A 21,764-nucleotide genomic window follows, 5' to 3' on the forward strand; every position below is an offset into this window, starting at 1 on the left:
TTCTGAAAAACAGCTAGTTCTCTGAGTTTTCTATCTCTTGTTTTCAGCTGTCAGTTTTCAGAGCAGGTAGAGGAAAGTGGATCATCTGCCCCCACTCACAATTTCTTTCCCCATTCTCTAACTCCCTAGAAAACATCCTGCTCTGTACTCCAGTAAACAACATCAGACACTAAATGTTCATGTGATGATGTAGGCCATGTGAGGGAGGCCTTTCTTCCCGAAGCCTAAACACACGTGCTGCTTGTGCTCTCCTCAGCTGTCTGGTTTCTCATCACCTTCTCATCTTTTTCACTGTTTTCATTGAAAGCTTCCATACTTACAGGCAATAAACCATGATTGTTCCCTCCCCTCCCCCAGTTTTCTGCTCACAAATCCACTCTCCATATCCCCTCCCCTCTCCATTAGAATCTCTTTTATTTTGATGTCATCATCTTTTCCTTCTATTATGAAGGTCTTGTGAAGGTATTGCTAGGCACTGCAAGGTCATGGATGTCGAAGTCAATTTCTGTCTGGAAGATTGCATTGTAAGCAGTCCTACCCTTCCTTTGGATCTTACATGCTAGCAGCCACCTTTTCCGCAATGGACCCTGAGCCTTGGAAGATGTGATAGAGATGTTTCAGTGCTGAACACTCCTCCGTCACTTCTTCTCAGCACTATGGTGCTTTTTAGGTAATCCCAGTGGTCACTTCCATCTGAAAAGAGAAGCTTCTCTTACCAAAAGTGACAGTGGCATTAATATGTGTGTATGACCATTAAGTGAAGTACTTACAGGGCAGTTTGGTGAGCATAATATATACATTTAGCCAGACAAGAGCAGGTGTCATATTCATAAGCCTCATGACCTCCCCCATTATAAGCTTTTGATTAGGTTGGCAGTACAAGGCATGTATTCCCTCCCACAGAGTGGGCCTCCAGTCCAATTACAGAACAGTTTGTTTCCCCCATAACAGACATGACACTATTGCATCCACTTGGACATTTGGCCTGGCTGGCCAAACTTAAGACTTGCAGAGTCCACTGTTCTTATCAGTGATGACTTCTGTTAATCATAGGGCTGCATGCAGTGCAGGTTTTTCCAGCTTTCTGTCAGCTGGTCTACAAGGAGAAGGCTTCCAGCTCAGTCCTGGTTCAATTTCTCAGTGACCTTGCAGCCCAGGCAAAGGGGAAATCTTCAGCAATAAGGTCCTACCATCTATTCCTGGTGGGAAGCCAAGAGCTTTGGCAATAGCTTATAATGCTTTAAGGACATCAGGGACTCCCCTGGCCAACAACTTCATTTTTTTTTAATTTTTTTGGCAACACTTAGAATGCTAGAAAAAAAACAACACACTGTAATTGGAGACAAAGTCATGTGCTAGTATGTTACAGATCAGTATACCAAAATGATCCCTCAGCCTTGAGATTGCCCCATTAGATTATGTAAATGAGAAAAGGGGAAAAAAATACCAAGCAACATACATCTGGCTACTAACCTGACTAAAAATTTTAAATAAGAGCTTGTTTGATTTTTTTTTTTTAATGCTTTCTTTTTAGCAGCAGGATCTTGTTAGGAAGCAGAAATTTTCTTTCATTATTGTATATGGTAGAAAGGAATGGTTACCCATCAAGGCTAGTTCTTGGGATAGATAACATAAGAAACCCTCAGGCAAGAGAGGGGGCAGAGTGGATAAAGTGCTTGCCACAAGTGTGAGGATCAGAGTTTGGCTCCCCAGCACCCATGTAAATGCCAGTTAGGTGTGGGCTTCCCAACTACAATCCTAGCATTGGAGGGTAGAGAAAGAGAACCCAAAAGCAAGCTGGCTAAATAAACTAGCAGAATCAGCAAGGTCCATGCTCAACTGAGAGACCATGCCTCAGGTGATAAACTGAAGAGTGATGGAGGAAGACACCATGGTCAACTGCTGGCCTCTGTGCAAGCACGCGTGCACACAGAGAGAGAGAGAGAGAGAGAGAGAGAGGTGTTCTCTTGCCCAAAGATTCTAGAGAGCTTCCCATGCCCACTGTATCACATCCAGACACCCTTACTTGGGTTGAGGGCCACATGTTCCTTCACAAGTTTCTTACTCTTCTTTTTGTAAGTGTGGTGTGTATGGGTGTGAGTGTATGTGTGGATGTACCTCTGTGGGTAAATATGTATTCACATGTAGAAACCAGAGGACAGCATACTATCTCCTCCTCAGTTTCTCACTCCTCACCTTATTATCGTTATTATTATTATTATTTGTAGACACAGTCTCTCACTGAACCTAGAGCTCACCAATTCAGCTAGATTAGCTATCCAGTAAGCCACAGGGTTCTTCCTGTCTCATCCTCCCCAGCACAGGATCACAGGCATGCACCACCACACTCAACATTTTTACATGGGTGCTGGCGATAAGAACTCAGGTCCTCACGAATTCATAGTAAACGCTTTACCTGCTGAGCCTTCTCCCCAGCCCCAGTCTCTTTATATTTTCCATTTCCATCTGTGACTCTGATTGGGAATTCCCTGTCTCTAAGCCAACACTCGCAACATTATAAAGGCACATGCATCATGTGGGCATCCTGTTGAGATGCAGCAAATCTGCCTGGGACCTCAGAGATGCATTGCTAACAAGCCCCCAGGCAATACAGATGCCACCGTCTAGAACTACGCTTGGGACCAATAGGGGCGCTCACACTTAGCTGTGGGAAAAGTGTCCTGTCCATTCAATCCTTGGAGGAATGACTCCACTTCTGCACTTAGCAGAGATAAGAGAATAATGCTGTGGGGTGCATTAATTCTTCCCGGAAACTATATAAATATAGCCAAGTTTCTGTCTCTGGTAATGGACGGAACAGACAGCACACTTACAGAAATCTGCAGAGAGCTCCAGACAGTATTTTTGCCCTTAGTTACTTTCTGCTGCCCTTAAACCTGAGTTCTTACCAGCACAGCCCTATGAGAACAGCAACCACACTACCCCCTGCCCACTTTCAATTGAATCAGCAGATCCCAGTGATTAAGAAGCAGAACCTCGAGGTTTCCATCTCTAAACACTGGCCTGGCTGGCAGGTGTAGTGGGCAGTCAGTGAACTTGGGTGAGAAAAATTTACATCTTTTCTTTTTTAATTTGAGACAAAGATAGAGGAAGAGGGGTGAAAATAGAAGCACCAGGGCCTCCGGCCACTGCAAATAAACTCCAGACGCATGCACCACCTTGTGCGTCTGGCTCACATGGGACCTGGAGAATCAAACCTGGGTCCTTAGGCTTTGCAGGTACACGCCTTAAATACGAAGCCATATCCCCAGCCTTGCATCTTGTTGTTTTTTTTTTTTTTTTCATTAAGCCCGCCCATCCGTCCAACATTTAGACAACAGTGCAGAGTAAGCATAGCAGTGTCTGTGACATGGCCTGCCACAGGGTAGTGGGCTGCTTTCATGCTGCAGAGCACTTCTTGCAGACATCTCCAACCTCTTTCCTCATTCAGCTTTACTTTGGAACAGTTAGCTCATTTATTTATTTATTTTTGCAAGCAGAGAGAGAGATAGAAGAGAGACACATGCACAGAGAGAGAGAGAGAGAGAGAGAGAGAGAATGGGTGTACCAGGGCCTCCTGCCACTGCAAATGAACTCCAGACATGTGCCACTTAATGCATTTGGCTTTATGTGGGGTACTGGCGAACTAAACCCTGGTCATTATGATTTGCAGGCAAGCTCCTTAACTGGTGAGGCATCTCTCCAGCCCCAATTAGCTCTCCTCAGAGTAAGAAAACCTGCTTCTTATTTAAAAAGAAATATTATTACTACAGCTCCATATTTTTAGCGTTTGGATAACTGGATTTCAATAAATCAGTTTATCAGTAACTTCACATGATTTATTGCATGCTGCTTAGTGTACTGCTCTGAGAAGTCCATAGGGACGTCAAGGGATGTCCAGCTCAGAAAATGTTTAAGAGCCTTCATCATGTTGAACTCTGAAGAAATGACAACTGGTTGTATTCAGCATTGTCAATACTGATTAATATAATTCTGGAGGCTGGAAGCCACAGATGTGTACCTTTCCAAGACGTAGGTATAGAGAGTCAAAGTGGCCAGGACCAAGGAACTCCATAATGGAGGTGAGTACACGGCAGCTAACTCTCAGCTTTGGAGCTGGGAATTGCATGGTGAAGACTACACACTGCATGTGGTATCTCCAGAGGGTCCTGCAGACCAGTGCCACAGTGCCACAAGTTTGTCTGGTCTTCATACTTCCTAGAGAAGCCTGTGGTAGTTGGTCTGCATTGTCGACTTCACTGGATTTAGAATAGCTTAAAAGACATGCCTTGGAGTGTGTCTGTGAGAGGAGTAGCCAAGGAAGGAAGCACCACCTTGAACATGGGTGTGGGCGTGAGCATAACTACCCCATGGGCGTGTGGGGGGGGGGGTTAACAATGAATGAGTGTCAGAATTCTAGTTTTCTTCTTGTTTCAACAAGATTGAGAAAATCTAGCCATATGCTCTGGGCACCTGCTGCCTTCCTCACCCTAATGGACTGTGCCATCCCCAACCATGAGTCAGAAGGCATCTTTCCACCCTTACATTGCTTTCCTTGAATATTTGGTTATAACAATGAGAAAGGTTACCAAAACAAAGCCAAAAGTCTTCTTTTCTTTGTTAGACAGGGTCTCACTATGTAACCTCTAGGCTGACCCCCAAAACTTGCAATCCTCCTGCCTCCGCCTCCCTAGTGCTGGGATTATAGCCATGTGCCCCCATGTTGGCCCTCCGAAATCTTGTAGTGGAGCAACCCTTTGCTGCCCCATAGCCCCCAGAATTATAATGCACATGTTCAAAGCTAGTTCAATTAGCAAATACCAAAGAAATAGTAGAACTCTGATCAAGCCAGACAGAACAAAATAGTAGGTGTTACCTACATTAAGATAAATAGATGGATGATGCAGCTTCCATGAGGTCACCATCCAGGATGGGGTGGGACTTTGTGGTAACGCAGCTACCCTCAAGTCACCCATGCTCCGGTGAGAAGCCTCTCACCTGTGCTCTGTAAGTAACCCCAATAAACTCACTGGATCACCAAAAAAAGATAAATAGATGATGTAGAAAAGATTCAATTTCCCTTATCTCCTAAGAATATTTATTCCAAAATCACTAATGTCCAACTGTGTGATGATCTAAAGAATTGCAGGTTCCTTCCCAGTCAACAGACAACATATAATTAGTCTGGTTACCAAATTCTGGATATAAATATTCAGGACACACAAATTTGAATTTCATATAAGTAATGAAAATGTTTTTAGTCTGTATCCCATGTGACATATAAGATATGATATTTTTCATTGCTTGGTGTTTACCTGCAATTCAGATTTAGCTAGAGTCTTTATATTTCTGTCTGGTAGCATCCCTAATAAACCAACCCCCAAGTCATGTTGGAGTTACGAATACAAAAACCAACACGTAATATTGACAATGAGAACTAAAATTATCAGTGAAGCTTGGCCTCGTTTTGTTTGAGTCATATTTTATTGAAATACCACATAGAACCAGAAAAGTGCCCACATCACATGGTATGAAATATTCACTGGCATTTCACAACTCAAACACACCCAGAATCAGCATCCAAAATGAAGAACCGGGTAAAGAACAGTTCTGGCCTCCAGGTGTCTTTTATCAAGCCCTGCTGGCTGAAAGGAACATTCTCCCTGACTTGAAATAGCAGGAATTAATGTGACCCATTTTGCAATCTATGAGATTCAGTTGTATGTTAGTTGACTTTCCACTACTATAACAAAATACCCAAGATAATAAACTTAAAATAGTAAAGGTTTATTTGGCTCATGGTTTCAATTGTCCTCGCTGCTTTTAGGTCTGTAGCAAAAGAATGCATTGTGGTGGGGAGCAGGTGCTGAAACAAAGCTGCTCATCTCATGAAAGAAAAAAGAAAACAGGGATAGAGAGATTGCTCAGTGGTTAAGGTGCTTGCCTGCAAAGCCTAAGGACCCAGGTTTGATTCCCCAGTGCCCACGTAAGCCAGATGCACAAGGTGGGGCATGAGTCTAGAGTTCATTTGCAGTGGCTGGAGGCTCTTGTGTGCCCATCCTCTCTCTCTCTCTCTCTCTCTCTCTCTCTCTCTCTCTCTCTCTCTTTGGCTCTTTCTCTCTCTTTGATAATAAATAAATAAAATATTTTTAAAAATTTTAAAAAAGACAGAAAAAGGAGGAATTGGAATCCCACTGCCCCCTTCAAGAACTCACCCGTAACGACCTTAAGCATCTCATTTGGCTCCACCTCTTAAATGGTTCACTGCCTCCCAGTAACACCAACCTTGGGAACAAGGCCTTATGTAACACATGGTCCTTTGGGGGACATTTCAGAGCCAAACTATAGCAGGTTGTATTTTAAAGATTACAAAAGTGTGTGTGTGTGTTGGGTTTTTGTATAAATACACAGTTTAAGTTAGAGCAGACACTATCTCTGCTCACCGATGATCCATCATCTTCACCGTTTCAATCCCTCTGGGCCTGACTTCCAACTGCCGGAGCTTCATTTCTTTACCTGAGGGCTCTTTCTGGCCACAGAGGCCCACATCTTCTACCCTTGGGGATAAGCAAGGACCAGAAAATTAATACTCCGGTAGTTAATGGAAGTGAGCAGATAAATAGCTCAGCTCCCTCTGTGCCTGGCTGAGACAAGGAGAAAGAAATCTACGTGTTTCCCCAGGAGGCCCCTCTAAGGTTGAGCCTCATTGGCTCCCTATTACCTTCTTCCTCCATCTGCCTTACTTCTCCAACCTCCCCAAAATGCCTCTTGAACCACTTCCCCGAGCACAGTACTTGCATGTCTATTCCTTTCACTTAACACAGCTCATTAAGTGTAGTTGCTCCGAACACACAACCTTTATTCAAGCAACTTGCATCGCGTGCCTAGTACTACCAAATGCTATATTGCCTGCTGTCCTATCAGTGCACACCAGTGAATGCCAATATCCCCATATCTGGTCTCCAAGTGGGCAAAGGGTTCCAAGGGCATAGCAAGAAATAGCCCAATAGCCCTGTAGATCAGCATTTTCTTCCCAGCAGCACACCCGACCCCCTGTGAGCTCTGATGTGTGTACAAATGCTCTGAACTACCAAATTTTGAAGCCCTAACAGGTAACGGTTTGCAGGTAACATGAAAACTGCTGAACATAATGCTGTGGATGATTGAAAAGGCACTTCTGAGCCCTGGGGATCTCCAGGCCATCATGAGCAACTTCCAGCACACTCGATGGAGAGCATTCAATAGATTATTTTGCTTGTGGACTACCCTTATTTAAATGCATCACTAGGAGTGGCGTGTTTACTTGCCATTGTTTTTCTTGCATCAAACTAGAACTCAAGATGAGCTTTCTTAGAAAAAAAATTAACTGTGAATTCATTTTATGTACCTGGTTGTGTAGATTAATAAGTAGTACAAGTTCATTGTATTTTGCAAAAACATGAAATAATGAACTTCTAGAAAGCTAGGGCCACTTAGATTTCAGTGGTCTTTCCAACATGGAAGTATCTTATGATATTTGAACAACAGACAGCCTAAATAACTGAGACTTCTTCCCTGTGGAGAAAGAGCCTGCATCCAGACCCCATCTGTCCAAACTTCAACACAGGTGTCTTCAGGTAGTCTCAGGGCACCCAGAGCCCTGTCCAAACTCCAGATTGTGCAGTTATATTTCCTGAGGTGAGATTGGCTGTAGAAATTGTGTCAACTTAAAATCTTGGAGCAAAACCCATGTTATGAGTTTTCAAATCTTTTTTCCATGAAATTTCTGTGAAATAACATTTCTCTGAGACAACAACAGTTTCATGTCATGCAACTATTATGGTGTTTGGTCTGCTTCAATAGTTTTCTTTTAAAAAGAAAACTAAAACATAAATGTACTCACAAATTAGGGGTATTTGTGCTATAAAATGTTCCTGCCATGTCAAATTCCATTATTCATCAAGAAAAAAGGATCATAAATATTTTATTTTATTATATACATAAACACTGTATATCACCACAGATATTTTGTGTATATGGTGTGTGTGGGGTTGGGGGTGATGATTTATAATACATATCGTATACAGAAAAGATAATTGTATCATGATCTTTTAATCTACAAGAAGGAGACTGAATTCCAAAAGATAGGAAAATGTGTTTTCCTCTGTTTTAGAAGTGTGATTTTTTTTTCTGCCTTATGCCATCTGAAACTAACTGAAATTATGGGATGAAACTAAAGAGGATGTGTGAAATGTGCTCTAGAAATAGAACAGGAAATATCAAGATGAAACTCCAGCTGGGAGGGATTCCTAGAGCTATCAAGAGAGCAGAGCCTCTGGCTGGATTATGGAAGAGTCTGCCCGGGGATGGCCTTTTGTAATCTGCACCATCTGTACTATTGATTAATGAGGTCAAGGGCAGAATTACTCACTGTTGGTATTCTCCCAAGACCCCTGTTCTAGTCTCTTCTTCAAAATGACTTGTCTTGCTGCCTTAGAGCCATTTTGCAAAGTGCTGCAGAACTGAGCATTCTGCCCATCACTCTGCTCTGGGTTGGGTGACACCTGCTGACAGATGCAAAGGACTTCCCTTCACCTTGCGTGCAGGGATACTGACATGGCCATCCATCTCTGCCTGGAAATGTGGCCAATGTCTGACTGAGAAACAAAGGGAACCGGATGAGCCCCATAGGATCAGTGTACCATGTGTACGGAAAAATGAAACGTTCCATTGCCAAACAATGATATGAATTACCTTTTTGAAAAGTAGAAAAATGAACAATTTTCAGTACTTATTTAACTATTTCCTTCTTTGTTATCCATACCCTTCCCCACAGTCCTCACGATTAATGCCTTTCTGCTTGCCTGGATCTCCTCCTTCAAACACCTCATTTCCTTTTTTTATTTTTCCTTTTTTTTTTCCATGAAGTAGGATTTCACTCTAGGCCAGGCTGACCTGGAATTTACTATGTAGTCTCAGGGTGGCTTTGAAGTCTTGGCAATTCTCTTATACCTGCCTTCCAAGTGCTGGGATTAAAGGCATGCGCCACCACGCCAGGCTCAAACAGCTTATTTCTAAACTTGACTGTGGCCACTGTTTTGTTTTGTTTTGTTTTCTTTTAGGCTTCAACTATTTCCACCTTTAGCTACAATCTCTAATATACTCATCCTAATAGTTTCAAGTAGTGAAAAAAACCCTCTGTCCCTACAGGAGGCAGTACTATGGCAGATGGGCATGTCATTATCAGCCTTGCCTCCACTGAGGCACGGTAGCCACATTGTGTGGGCACAGGGAATGACGACCCAGGTCTCCTGTGTTAAGTCCCAGTTCTCCTCCATTCTGCAAGTACTATCTTGCTCAGGTCTCTCAATGTTGCCAAGCTCAGACTTCTGGCAATAGAGGGAAAGCCCAAACATACTCAGTTGTGCAGACGGAATGAAATAACCCTTTTCCATCCCCTTGGTTTCAGAGTCAGATGAAGATTGGCTGGTGTCAGTGAACAGTGGTCTCAGGAAGGTCAGGCAGAATTGGATATAAGTGGCCGCCCTCATCATGTCTTCTCCAGAGTTGTGGATGGCTCAGGGTGGCTGCCTTCCAGCAACTCCCTCTAGAGCAGAAAGACATTGGTCTGTGGTTTGGCTCCTTCTTACTATGCCCCAGTTCATCACATCTGTAGAGAAAAAAAATGGTTTTGCTAAACTTAACATCTTAATCTGTGACTGAAGTTCAGTGACAGGCTAGATATTGAAGATGATTCTATTTTGAATCAGAGAGAATGGATTAAAGTCTGCTCAAATCTGATATCTAGACCTGGTGTGGGGTTTATTTCTCCATCAGTCAATCTAAATGGATAATCTATATTATATGTTCCAATTTTATTTTTATTAAAGTTACATGCACACAGAACTTAAACAAGCAGCCTGTTATTGAAGGCCTATTATGGAAAACAGTCATCTTTCAGTCCTGCCAGTACCAAACAGGCATCTTCCAGTCCCACCAGTACCAAATGACCTCTTTCAGTCCCATCAGCACCAAACGGGTATCTTCCAGTCCCACCAGTACCAAATGGGCATCTTCCAGTCCCACCAGTACCAAACAGGCATCTTCCAACCCCACCAGTACTGACTTCCTCTGAGGCAGCTCCTTTCCACTAATGTGGCTGCTCCTGAAACTTGCTGCATAAATAACATGCCTGGGTAGTAGTGATAGGCTTGTTCAGTCGCAAGCATTTGTCATTGATTTTGAAGGCCAGAAGAAGATTTAGCCCCACCCAGCCAGACTCCATTCTCCTCAGATAAGTTACATCATAAGTTTGCTTAGACAATAGTCTGCTTAATTTATCATAAGTATATAGGCCACACTAACGCATACTGAACTCATGTATAGTGAGTCAGAATCTTTTGGGCTTGGTTCTATGGTTTCCTAGTGGTTTATAATTGTCTATTTGATTTGTTTTTGCTCTTTTAATTTGGTTTGTTGGGGTTTTTGTTTGTTTTGTGTGTTTTTTTAAATATTTATTTATTTCAGAGAAGGGGGAAAGAGGCAGATAGAGGGAGAGAGAGAATGGGCATGCCAGGCCTTCAAGCCACTGCAACTCACTCCAGAGGCATGTGTCACCTGGTGCATCTGGCTTTACTCGGGTACTGGGGAATCAAACCTGGGCCCTTTAGCTTTTCCAGCAAGCACCTTAACTGCTAAGCCATCTTTCCAAGCCAGTTGTTGTTTCTTTTAATGTGTGTGATAGATAGGGAAGGGGGCATGTGCATTCCACAGCTTCTATGTAGAGGTCAGAGGACAACCTTGGAGCATTGGTCCTCTCCTTCCACCTCATCTGAGACAGGGTATCTCTAGTTTGTCACTGGGGAAAGCCATACTAGCTGCCCCTAAGAGCTTCTGGATTCTCCTGACTCTGTCTCCCATTGCCATAAACAAGCTGGGATTACAGACAAGTATGCCACTCTTGTGTTCAGCTCTCCGAGGGTGCTGAGGATCCAAACTCCAGGCTAGCTAGAGCAAATGCCTTTCACCACTGGACCATCTCCCCAGCCCTGTCTGGGGGTTTTGGAAACAGAGCTTTGCTATCATATAGCCTAGACTGACCTCAGACTTGCAGACCCCCAATCTGAGTCTCCTGAGTGCTGGGATTATAGGAGGTGCCACCACACCCAACTATGGCCACCATTGTTTGTTTCCTTTGTCTTTCTGTGTTCCATTACTAAAACTCTCAAACCTACTACTTGTAAGTTCCAAATTATTAGATATTCCATCAGGGTGTTTTTTTTTTTTTTTCTTTTAGCATCATTTCTCCTGGAATCTTCTGACCTGCTCCAATATAGCTAGGTATCCTCTAACCCTGCTGTAAAAGTTTGGCTGTGGCATCTCTTTTTGTCTTCCTTCTATAATCTCCCTTCACCATCATTCTAGAAATGTCATTCAATTATGATTATAGATTCTAGCTGCAAAGCATCATGTTTTTGTTTAGTTTTGGCTTCTTTCTTGCTAACGTACTTTTTAATGTAACTAGTGGTCCATGCCCTTGTTTTTATGAAGTACATCCAGCAGAAATAGACAGCAGTCATACTGCTTGGGGTGAGAGAGGAAAAGGTTGCAGATTTAAAAAACATTCTTAAACAGGCTTTCCATTTTTGTCCTGTGTCCAAGCCCATCTTCGGCCTTACTTCTGAACTTTCTGCAAAGTCAGATAAATGAACAATTCTCCTTCGGCTTTCCAGATTCCAAAGTTGTATGGTCCAAGTCATTTATTCCATTCTTTCTGCCTTATGGGTGTATGAGTTGTTTTTGAAGATCCTTTTACTGTCATCTGGTTATAGGATAATAAGAAAGCGCAAAGGCAATGGTATGCATTCAACCTGCCATCTAAAAGCCCAAGTGGTTTGTGAAGAAACTTAGAACTGACATTTGTCTCATGCTGTAACTTCATTTGCCTGATGGTAATAAATTGAATAAATAGCCAAGGCCTTTTGTGAATTGATGACAGATGAACAATTTAATTCAGTTTATTGTGTCTCATCAATGGTGAGCAATGACCACGGGTTCTAAGAGTTTACAGTGCAAGATTAGTGAAAGGGTAAAGTGCACTCTGTATTTATTCTTCAGTGATGGCTGTGGAGGAAGTCCTCTTTCACACAAGCCTGGTCTCTTTAACTTACATCAGCAAACACAAGCCTAAGGTGATGATATCAACCATGGAAAATACCTATATATTGACATAGCAGAAAGTGTCTGTACATGGAAAAAGATTGGCCTCCTTATGTTCATCTGTGGTTCTATTTCGGACCTTCCTGTCTTTCATATTATTTGAATGCAGAAAGCTTTCACTCATCTGACTTTGCCTACTCTTCATTAGTGACAGGGACATAAGTCAGGGACAACAAAGGCACAAAAGACCACCTTATCCTGGGACCCCTTCTCCCTGTGTCCTTGGTGTAGTATATGCTTGTGGCTGACCCACCCCCACCCCGGGAGTGCTGACATTCATCCTGTCCTTTTCCACTTACTAGCCCTGTGGAAAAGACAGCCAAGCACACGTCCTGCAGCCATGATGCTCTTCCAGGAAGGGTAACACCCAGCGACCTCCTGATGGCATAGTGCATTTCCCAGGAGTCACTGTAAGAGTGTAGAGAGAACTTAGGTGTCCGTCAGAAAGAGACTTGAAATTACTTATCAGGAAGAGATGGCTCTCCCACAGCTCCCTCCACCTCCTTCCAGTCCTCGCTCCACTTCCCTCCATGTTGCACCCTGGCACCTCCTTTTCCCATCGCCATGGCTACCTAAGCCTCAGCAATATACTGCTGGCCTAGTCTCAACAAAGCCAGCATCTCTTTAAGAGGACGTGTCCCAACTGTAAGAATAATGTTTTCTGTAGATCACTGGGCAAATCGACTTTTTTTTTAAACTTTTGATTAAGTTGGGCCAAATGTTAACAGACCCCAGTAGGAGGGCCTGGTGGGGAGGGGTGCTGTGAGGAGCTTGTTGGATTTTCTGAAGGACAACAGTTGCCCAGTTCAGACATTCCTTCCATGCCGGTGCATGCACAATTTGTAGAATTGCTGACTAAGGCTCAAGTTAAGTGTACGCCTATCACTGCCTTGACATTAGGGAAGCTGAGCCAGGCCAGCTCCTGGGAGTGGTGAGACCCCTCTGTGAGCATCTTTGCCCAGGGGTCCCTCTATGTCCTGCTACATGTTTCTCAGACTACCCAGCACCCTGGGAAACCTCCATTGAAGAGGTCATAGCGGGGCAAGTGTCTTGATTCCCCTCCCATTTCTGATCATTGGCCATTCCCCTAACCCAGCTGTGTTAACTTAATCCTCCCTTGGTGTCTGCCTTTGAGATGACCCAGCCTCATGTGTCTGTAGCTTCCATAAATTCCTATTGCTGGGCTGGCTGATCAGAGCCAGGGCAGCAGACATACGTGAGGCTGTCTCTGACTTGTCACTAGCCAGGAATACAGATGACTCATTTCATCTTATGTGGAAACAGCAAAGCCACCCTTCTTTTTGTTATTTATTTATTTATTTTTGTTCTGTCTGGGTTCTCAAGGACAAGAGCTGGCAAGACTCACACTTGTTTTTTTTCCTCTCTGTCTCCTCTTCCTTTAGGTTGTGGCTCTTTCCTCCTGGTGCCTGCTGAGGGATTCCATCTACTACACACTGTCTGTGGTGGCCCTCATTGTGGTAAGTTGCTTTGACCCTTCAAAATACTGCTCTACTCAGGCCAATGCACAGCTTCCATCTGCCCCTGTCTGCGTACAGTGTTTCTCAAAAACATGGTGGCCAATTAGCAAGTACATGGCTCTCTGTAAAAGCAATTTTTTGTTTGTTTGTTTTCTGGGGCTTTTCTTAACCATATATCAGTATTCTCTTTTCTTCTTTTCTTTTTTCAACATATGTATATGTATATGTGTGTGTGTATATATATATATATATATATATATATATATATATATATATATATATATAGTTTTTTTTTTCCTTATAGTCACCCAGAACCCCTGCTTGATCACTGGATGCCCATAACAGGTGACTTAAACTTTCTGAGTCCATGAGTCCCTGTGGCTCTTCCATGACCTCCTTGGCCACTCCTGTTGGAGGGCCTCCTTGCTCTTCTGACTCACTTCCCAGGCCCCAGAACTCCTTGCCCAATTACCCTGTGAGCACTCCCAGAATGGCCCCTCCTCTTCCACAGCACTCCTCTCCATAACTACATCCCACTCCTGTACTTATAGAAACAGATTTCCCTAAGGTCCACTTGTGGTAAACAAATCTCTACCAGATATCAGCCATGCCCCACCCTTGACATGAGTATAACTAAACTCTCATGTGTCCCCCAAGACTAGACCCTGTTTCTGCATTTTGCCTCCATTCTTATCCCAACCACTTAACTGGGAAATAATATGAAGTTGTACTTTCCTCCAAATCCCCTATACCCATTTGACTGAACTTTCTTGTACATTTCCACCTCATAACAACATCCCAAGCATGTGTCCACATCATCTGGGGCTCTCTACAGCCCTAACCTTAACAGAGGTATGGACCGTGCCATGCTCTTTAATGGGTCAGGTTGTAACACAGAAGTATGGCACCACCTACTTCACTCCTCCTCTATCCCTGATCCATCCTCTGAGCCCTCCAAGTCTCTACCAAGAATACTCATCCTTGTTTAGTGGATCACACCTATGGGGAGGAAAAACATAACCAAACTCCTTAGCCTGGAAGGCTGGGCCATGTGGGAGTAGATAGTGGCAATGTTGGAAAGAACATTTAAGCTGGAGTTGGGAACCCTAATTCATAAATCTGATCCCCTCATGTGATGATTAATTTTATGTGTCAACATTATTTCTGGGTGTTGTACATATCAGTTACTTTTGTGTCAATGTGGTGACTATATCGGACAGGAAAAAAATCTTCAGGAGGAAAGATTCATTTTGACCAATAGTTTCAGAAGGTTTCAATCCACAATAGCAAGGAAAGAATGGTGGAGCAGATAAGGTCATGGTGGTGGGAGCATGCCACAAAAGCTGTTCACATCATAGTGGACAAGAAATCTTAGTGATTCCTTGTCCACTACATGTATGTGTGTGATATATATATCACACAACACATTGGCTCTGTGTATCTAGAAAACTATGGCTAATACACCTCCCTACTAGCTTTAATGACCTTGGATCCATCAGTCAGTGTGGGGTTTAGTTTCCTTATATATACAATACTACACAGCCTGCTCCACAAAGCACTTCCCTATAGATTATTTTACTGTCACTGCGTGTGTGGCAAACATGATGCCTGATATAATACTTCTCTCAAGGAATCAGACAGGCAATTCTTCAGTTGCTGACACTGAAGATCTTGGGTTTACAAATCAGCACAAAATTTTCCCTGGGAATAACACATGCTCTGAAGATGATTAAAGATCAAAACAGGACTCAGCATTCGGGAGGCAGAGGTAGGAGGATTGCCATAAGTTCGAGGCCACCCTGAGACTCCATAGTGAATTCCAGGTCAGCCTGGGCTAGAGTGAGACCCTACCTCGAAAAACCAAAAAAAATAAATAAATAAAAAGCAGGACTCAGTGGGAGGATCAAGACTCACCCAAGAGCAGAAGGACTCCACATGCTGTGTTGGAACTGAACACGTGCTTCATCTCTTGAAGTCCTCCTGGCCAGCAGTGAAGGACACACCTGGATGCAGTTCTTATGCCCAGTTACCATCTGTAAGAAGGCTTTGATCACCCAAAACCGAGATGATTTTTCTCACCTCGACCCAAACTTCCCACACAAACTTGGCAGCAACCCTTGTTCTCCAAGCTACACTTGTGACTTCTACTCTGCACTTTTACCTTTTGAGCATATTTTAGCATGATTTTTTTTAATTACTGTTTTTTCCATGATATACATAGAGGGTAATGTTAATAAATGCAACTATCTACTTTGCTGAATTCCAGAAAGAGTTGAGTTTGCTCATTAAGACAAGGCAGTGAAAGGAAACAGAGAAAGTCAAGATCCCCCAGGAGCACAGACTTAGCCATGTCCTCTTCCAAGAGCAGTTTTGTTGGTGTCGACTTTCTTGCCTGGCTTCAGCACAGATACTGCCTAGACACTGTGTGAAATAACTTGTCTTCTGTGTAGCTTATCTGAACCTATCCACAAAATAAAGTAGGTATAAATGTTGCTAGTGATATATGACCACGTAAAGAGGCCTGACTTCTTTGGGTGGTAGGTGACATGTTATCCTGAGCTTGGTCTTTGGGCCAAGCACCTGTCTGCCCCAGGGGCTGTGTGGCATAAATCACAAGCTAAGGCAGCTGAACATATTTCCTTCGTATAGCAACAAATTTCAGCACTGTCTGAAGATTTGCACTGTGTATTTATCATAGACAGGTTGTCAAAGCTAAAGTTTTGTGATTTTTGAAGAAAATTACATTTGTCTATTGCAAAGTGGAAAAGATAAGTTTGAAGTCCTCAAGGCTGAATCATGGTTCCTCTTACCTCAACTGGCGTTCTAACTAGTGAGCATCAAAGCTAAGTACCATGACTTCCTGAGGTCACTACTGCTCAGCCTGAGGTGGCAGACTGGTCTAAAGGCTTACAGGTGCCCTCTGTGCCTGTCCAGCAGTTCCTGACTGAAGACTGGAGCTTGCCACTGAAGACTTGTCTGCAGCTCCCACTGCTCAGACCACAGAATGGGTAGGAACAACCACGGGGTGCTCATAAGCTGTTCCATGATATGTAAGCAAAGCGGAAACATGAATGGAAAATAAACAGCTTCATAAAAATGATCATTATGTAAGAAAGATGGGGCTGGAGAGATTGCTCACTGGTTGAAGGTGTGTACTTGCAAAGCCTGACTGCCTGGTTCAATTCCACAATGCCCACATAAAGCCAAATGCGCAAAGTGATGTATGCATCTAGAGTTCATTTGCTGTGGCAAGGGCCCTGATATGCCCGTTTTCATTCTCTCTCTCTCTCTCTCTCTCTCTCTCTCTCTCTCTCTCTCTGTCTCTCTCTCTCCCCACCCATCATAAGTAAATATCAAAACTAACAACACCTGGCATACTTATTGAAAAGGCAGAAGCCAAAGATTTGCACCCCATAGGTTCTGGAGTAGAGGCCAGGAAATTGCGACCAGCATCATCCTGCACACGCCAGGGGGTCTGCATGCCAGAAACACTGCTCATCTAAGCATAACTTCTAAGTAGGGCTGGAAACCCTCTGGGATATATTCGTCTCAAGTATAGCAATGATGATTTTGGTAATTTTCAAAGTCAACTTTGAGATTGCCAAAGAAAAAGAATCCTGGCAACCCAAACATTTTTAGTTTTATCTGGATTCCTGAATTCAATTAGTGAGTGTGGGTTATTCCTCCCCCCCCACCCTGGGGTCTTTTTCACGAGATTTAAAACCTGCCAGAGGAGTGAAACAGTCTCACTTTGCAGCACTTAGCAAAGGCACTTTCACAGCCGCACTCCACGCCCAATATAATCTGTGCTCCAGCCTCAGGCTACATGCATGCACACCCTAGTCTTTTCTGTTAATACTTCTTTCTCTTTCCCATCTATGTCTCCAAATATTGGTACAAAACTATTTTTTTTTTGTCCCATTCTGTGAAGGATTGTGCCATGGGCACTTAAAATTCCTCTTTTTTTTTCCAGCTTTCAAAATAATTACCAACCTTCCCAGACAATTGATTTAACTTGGTTTTACAAATGGTCCCCCATTATAGAGATCAGAAATGTCCAGCAGGTGTAACCGCTGACTCCCCAAGGTTGCACGATTAAAATTTTAAAAAGCCCATCCACCCATAGGGCAAAACTACAGAGTATGTAGTAATTAAGTGGAACCAGATGCCATGACTATACACATCCCCATCCAGGGGCCCTTCAGAGTCACACAAAGGAGCCACAAAGACAAGCCCTCCAGGCAAGATGGCTTCTCCAGAGACATTGCTGAGGGGCTGAGAGGCAAGCGGCCTGCGTTGAGATGTAAGCAGGTGCAAGGGGAACTTGAACAGGGAAGAAAGCACAAATCTAGAAGTAAGACGAGCAACCAACACAGCTAAAACCAGTTCATGCAGAGACACAAGGTTGATTTCTTTTTGGTATTTATTTGAGCTCCACCAAAATATTGTTCTGTGCTATCTTATAGTTTGTTTTCAGGAGAAAATAGAAGAAAGTGAGAGTGTACCATTTGTCTAAAAGAATTTGTGTTTTGCTGGGTGTGGTGGCGCACGCCTTTAATCCCAGCACTAGAGAGGCAGAGGTAGGAGGACTGCCAAGAGTTTGAGGCCACCTTGAGACTATGTAGTGAATCCCAGGTCAGCCTGAGCAAGCATGAGACCCTGCCTCAGAAAACCAAAAAAAAAAAAAAAAAAAAAAAAAAAAAAAATTATGTTTCAAAAACATGCAGTATTTATGCAATATTTTCTTCTCATTGCCCTTTCCCCACCCGAATCCAGCATCCCCTTTGTCCTGGTTGCGTTCTGTGCATGACAGCCTCAGATCCCGGCAAAGCTGGGCTGTGCAGGGAGGTACTGTTAAGTCCTGTTAAGTTTGTGGTGCCTCCCTGTATGCATCCACCCAAGAAACCAATGACACTCTACAAAGAACTGTAGCTCTCCTGCTGCTTTTCCTCCGCCCGATGAACCCGTGACCGTGAGCATGGCGGGCCTCCTGGGCCCGCCCTTTCACTAATTGTCAGGAGGCCTGTCTGTTCCTTGCATTTAGGTGTGACTGTGATTTATGTAATCATGCAGAGTACTTAAATGCAAATGACTCATTACATCATCAGTTTAACAGCTGCCCAAAAGAAACTGTTTCATTTTGACCCTTCACCTCTGGCTGAGGACAGGAACTGTGGCCATCAAGGGGAGAGAAGCCTCCATGGGAAATGGAGAAGCAAACAACCACTTCCTCATTACTTGGCTGGTATAGAAGGGCAGTTCACAAGTGCTGCCAATCTGCAGATGCTAGACTAGAGAAGCCACTGACCACGGATGACATGGCCCTTGGGACACCCTGGGCACAAACACAGCCGAGAGGCTGGTCCACACAAACATGCAGCAATCGCATGGGAATGAGGAGACTGACTGCGTAAGTGGCCTACCCACAGTTTGCATAAATGCACATGGCTCATATCATCCTCAGACAAGGTTCTAGGGGTTCCGGTCCAAGTTCAAGTAGCCCCGTTGCTTTGGGCCTGATGACAGGAGTGTGTGGTACAGCAAACTGCCCACATCGCAAACGTAGAAACAAGAGAGAACAGGAATAGGGAGGGTTCCCACCATTGTCTTCAAGGGCACGCACCCACTAATCTAAAGACCTGTCACTAGATTCCACCTCACAAAGGTTCCCACTAGCCTTCCGATACCATCAACCAAAAGACCACACTTTTAACACCAGGGCCCTTGGGAACACTCATCCCAATCAAGCAGCTCCCAGCTGAGTTGCCACACTGATGGAAACAGTCTAGAAGGCTGCGCTGTCTGGTGTGGCAGCCACTGACTACATGCAGCTACTTGAACACTTGAAATTTAGCTTGTGCGATCGAGGAACTGAATTTTTTTTAATTTTATCAATTAGCCATATTTGTATGTATATAGATAGCTAGCAGCTTCCACATTGCATAGTGCAGTGCTAGGGGGCAAACTGTCCCATAGAAAACATAACTACATTCTCGGAGGCACCCCACCCTTGGGCTTACCACAGCAGCTGTGTATGTACTCCGCTGTAGCTCCAGCTACTCTACAACTGTGTAGAATTCAGATTTTTCTTCCAATCAAATCCGCCTGATAGTGATGCATGAAACTATTTTTTCCCCTGAGGATACATGACCACATCTATTCGCCCCAGGATAGGACAAAGAGGCAAACGTACGTATGATTGCATGGCAAAATTAAAACCACTTTTGGTGAGCCAGTGAGTTTATTGGGGTTCCCTACCAAGCAGAGAGTTGCTGACAGGAGGAATGGCAGACTCAAATGCAGCTGCATCACCAAAAAGCCCACCCCAGCATAGGTGAGGCTCACGAAAGCTGCACCCCGAGCTCACTACACAGCCTACTGGCAGCTCCGCAGGGCAGCTCCAGAGTCTCCTCTCCAAGCAGTTGCTTAACCTTTATATAACCTTAGGAGAGATCTTGCAACTTTTCCCCAGACTTGTTGAACTCCTAAATCTCTCCTCCCTTTTTTTTTGGGGGGGGGGGAATAATCCTATACAGAAGAATTTACTATACATCATAGAGTCTTTGAGGTCTTCCTTATTTTGCAATATTGGTTTTAGAAAGAAAGAATTTTGCCCTCCCTCCCCTAGAATTCATGGAGACAACTAATCTTAAATATTCCAGAAATGTTTTTATCCTGCTCATTCTGTGGGAGAAAAGCAATCTTAGAGGTCACAGTGAGAACTGTCCAGTTGTCCTTCACCTCCCAGCTGCCCTCCCCACTGGCCAGGATTCCCTCCCTCTTGTCACGTTCTTACTGGGAGTTAACTGCTTCTTGCTCCATTTTAGTCAGGTTGATTCCCTCACTCTCATTGTGCCCGCATTTCATGTCAGCTCTCCTTCTGGCCAAGTAAGGAGAACAATGGTAGTGAGAAGATTCTCACAGGAATGACTATGCCAGAATTTTTAAGGTCCTGAAACAAATTGACTATGATCACACAAGGGTTACCTGATTTATTTTTATTTTTTATTATTTATTTGCAAGCATAAAGGCAGGGAGAGAGAGAAAGAAAGAAAGAAAGGAAGGAAGGAAGGAAGGAAGGAAGGAAGGAAGGAAGGAAGGAAGGAAGGAAGGAAGGAAGAGAGAGAGAAAGAGAAAGAAAGCAGGCAGGCAGGCAGGCAAGCAAGCAAGCAGGCAAGCAAGCAGGCATGCCAGGGCCTCCTGCCACTGCAAACAACTCCAGACACATGTGTCACTTTATGCATCTGGCTTTACATGGGTAGTAGGGAATCGAACTTTGGCTGTCAGGCTTTGCAGGCAAACACCAGCCATCTCTCCAGCGCAGGTTCATTGTTTTGTAATTCCTGCTATGAGTGGGCAAAATGACCTGTTTTCAGTGATGCTAGGAAATCTAAAGGGCGGGGGTCCCCCTTGCACTTGCTCCTTTAATAGGATCGTAAGTCAGCTGGCCTGGAGAAGGCGACTGACTCCCTATGACAAGCCCCTTGGCTTTTACAAGGAAAATGACTTGAAAGGCTTGCTGTGTACTCACATTTGTGCACTGTCCAGAAACCAGGGTCCTTGAGTTTAGCAACCTCCGTCTCCTGTAGCCATCTTCCCATCCCTCTTTGGTCCCTGCAACTGGTACTTCGATATTCCTACAGGAGATGACCAGCACTCCTTTAGTTCTTGTCCCTCCCTCCTGCCACCACCACCACGAGCACCAATCAGCCATCCTCCCAAATGTCCTGAAGAATTCCCATTAGCCTTAAAGCTGAACCACATCAAGGTGCCTGGCAGCCAGCTTTCTAGCATATCCCACTACATTCCTCTCAGATACATGAGTCTGCCTTTCCCTTAGCTAGGCCATCTCTATCACCTGCTCACGGACCCAGAGGAGAGAGTTACTCCAAATACACATCAGGTAGAGGAGGGGTACCCATGAATGAAAAGGGTTACATGGGAGGTTATCTCCACTTGATTGCAAAGAAAGGAGACTTTCAAGGTTTCAGCCTCATGAAAGAAAATGATGGTGTTGATTTTCTATTATTTCCAGTGCTTAAAATTCTAGCAGCACCAGTGATTATAATGCAGGCTATGAAATCTCAG

At 43.9% G+C, this 21,764-nt stretch overlaps 1 protein-coding gene across 1 annotated transcript in view; it reads left to right on the forward strand.

Moving 5' to 3' along the window:
* Slc24a3 (solute carrier family 24 member 3) overlaps positions 1-21,764 on the forward strand; it is a 558,530-nt gene that overhangs the window by 478,490 nt on the left and 58,276 nt on the right. Inside the window, exon 7 of the mRNA XM_004668736.3 lies at positions 13,602-13,676. Coding sequence (XP_004668793.2) covers positions 13,602-13,676 — 75 coding nt within the window. The remainder of the gene's footprint in view (positions 1-13,601; positions 13,677-21,764) is intronic.

The sequence above is a fragment of the Jaculus jaculus genome, chromosome 8 (genome assembly GCF_020740685.1).
Source record: "Jaculus jaculus isolate mJacJac1 chromosome 8, mJacJac1.mat.Y.cur, whole genome shotgun sequence".
Lineage (NCBI taxonomy): Eukaryota > Metazoa > Chordata > Mammalia > Rodentia > Dipodidae > Jaculus > Jaculus jaculus.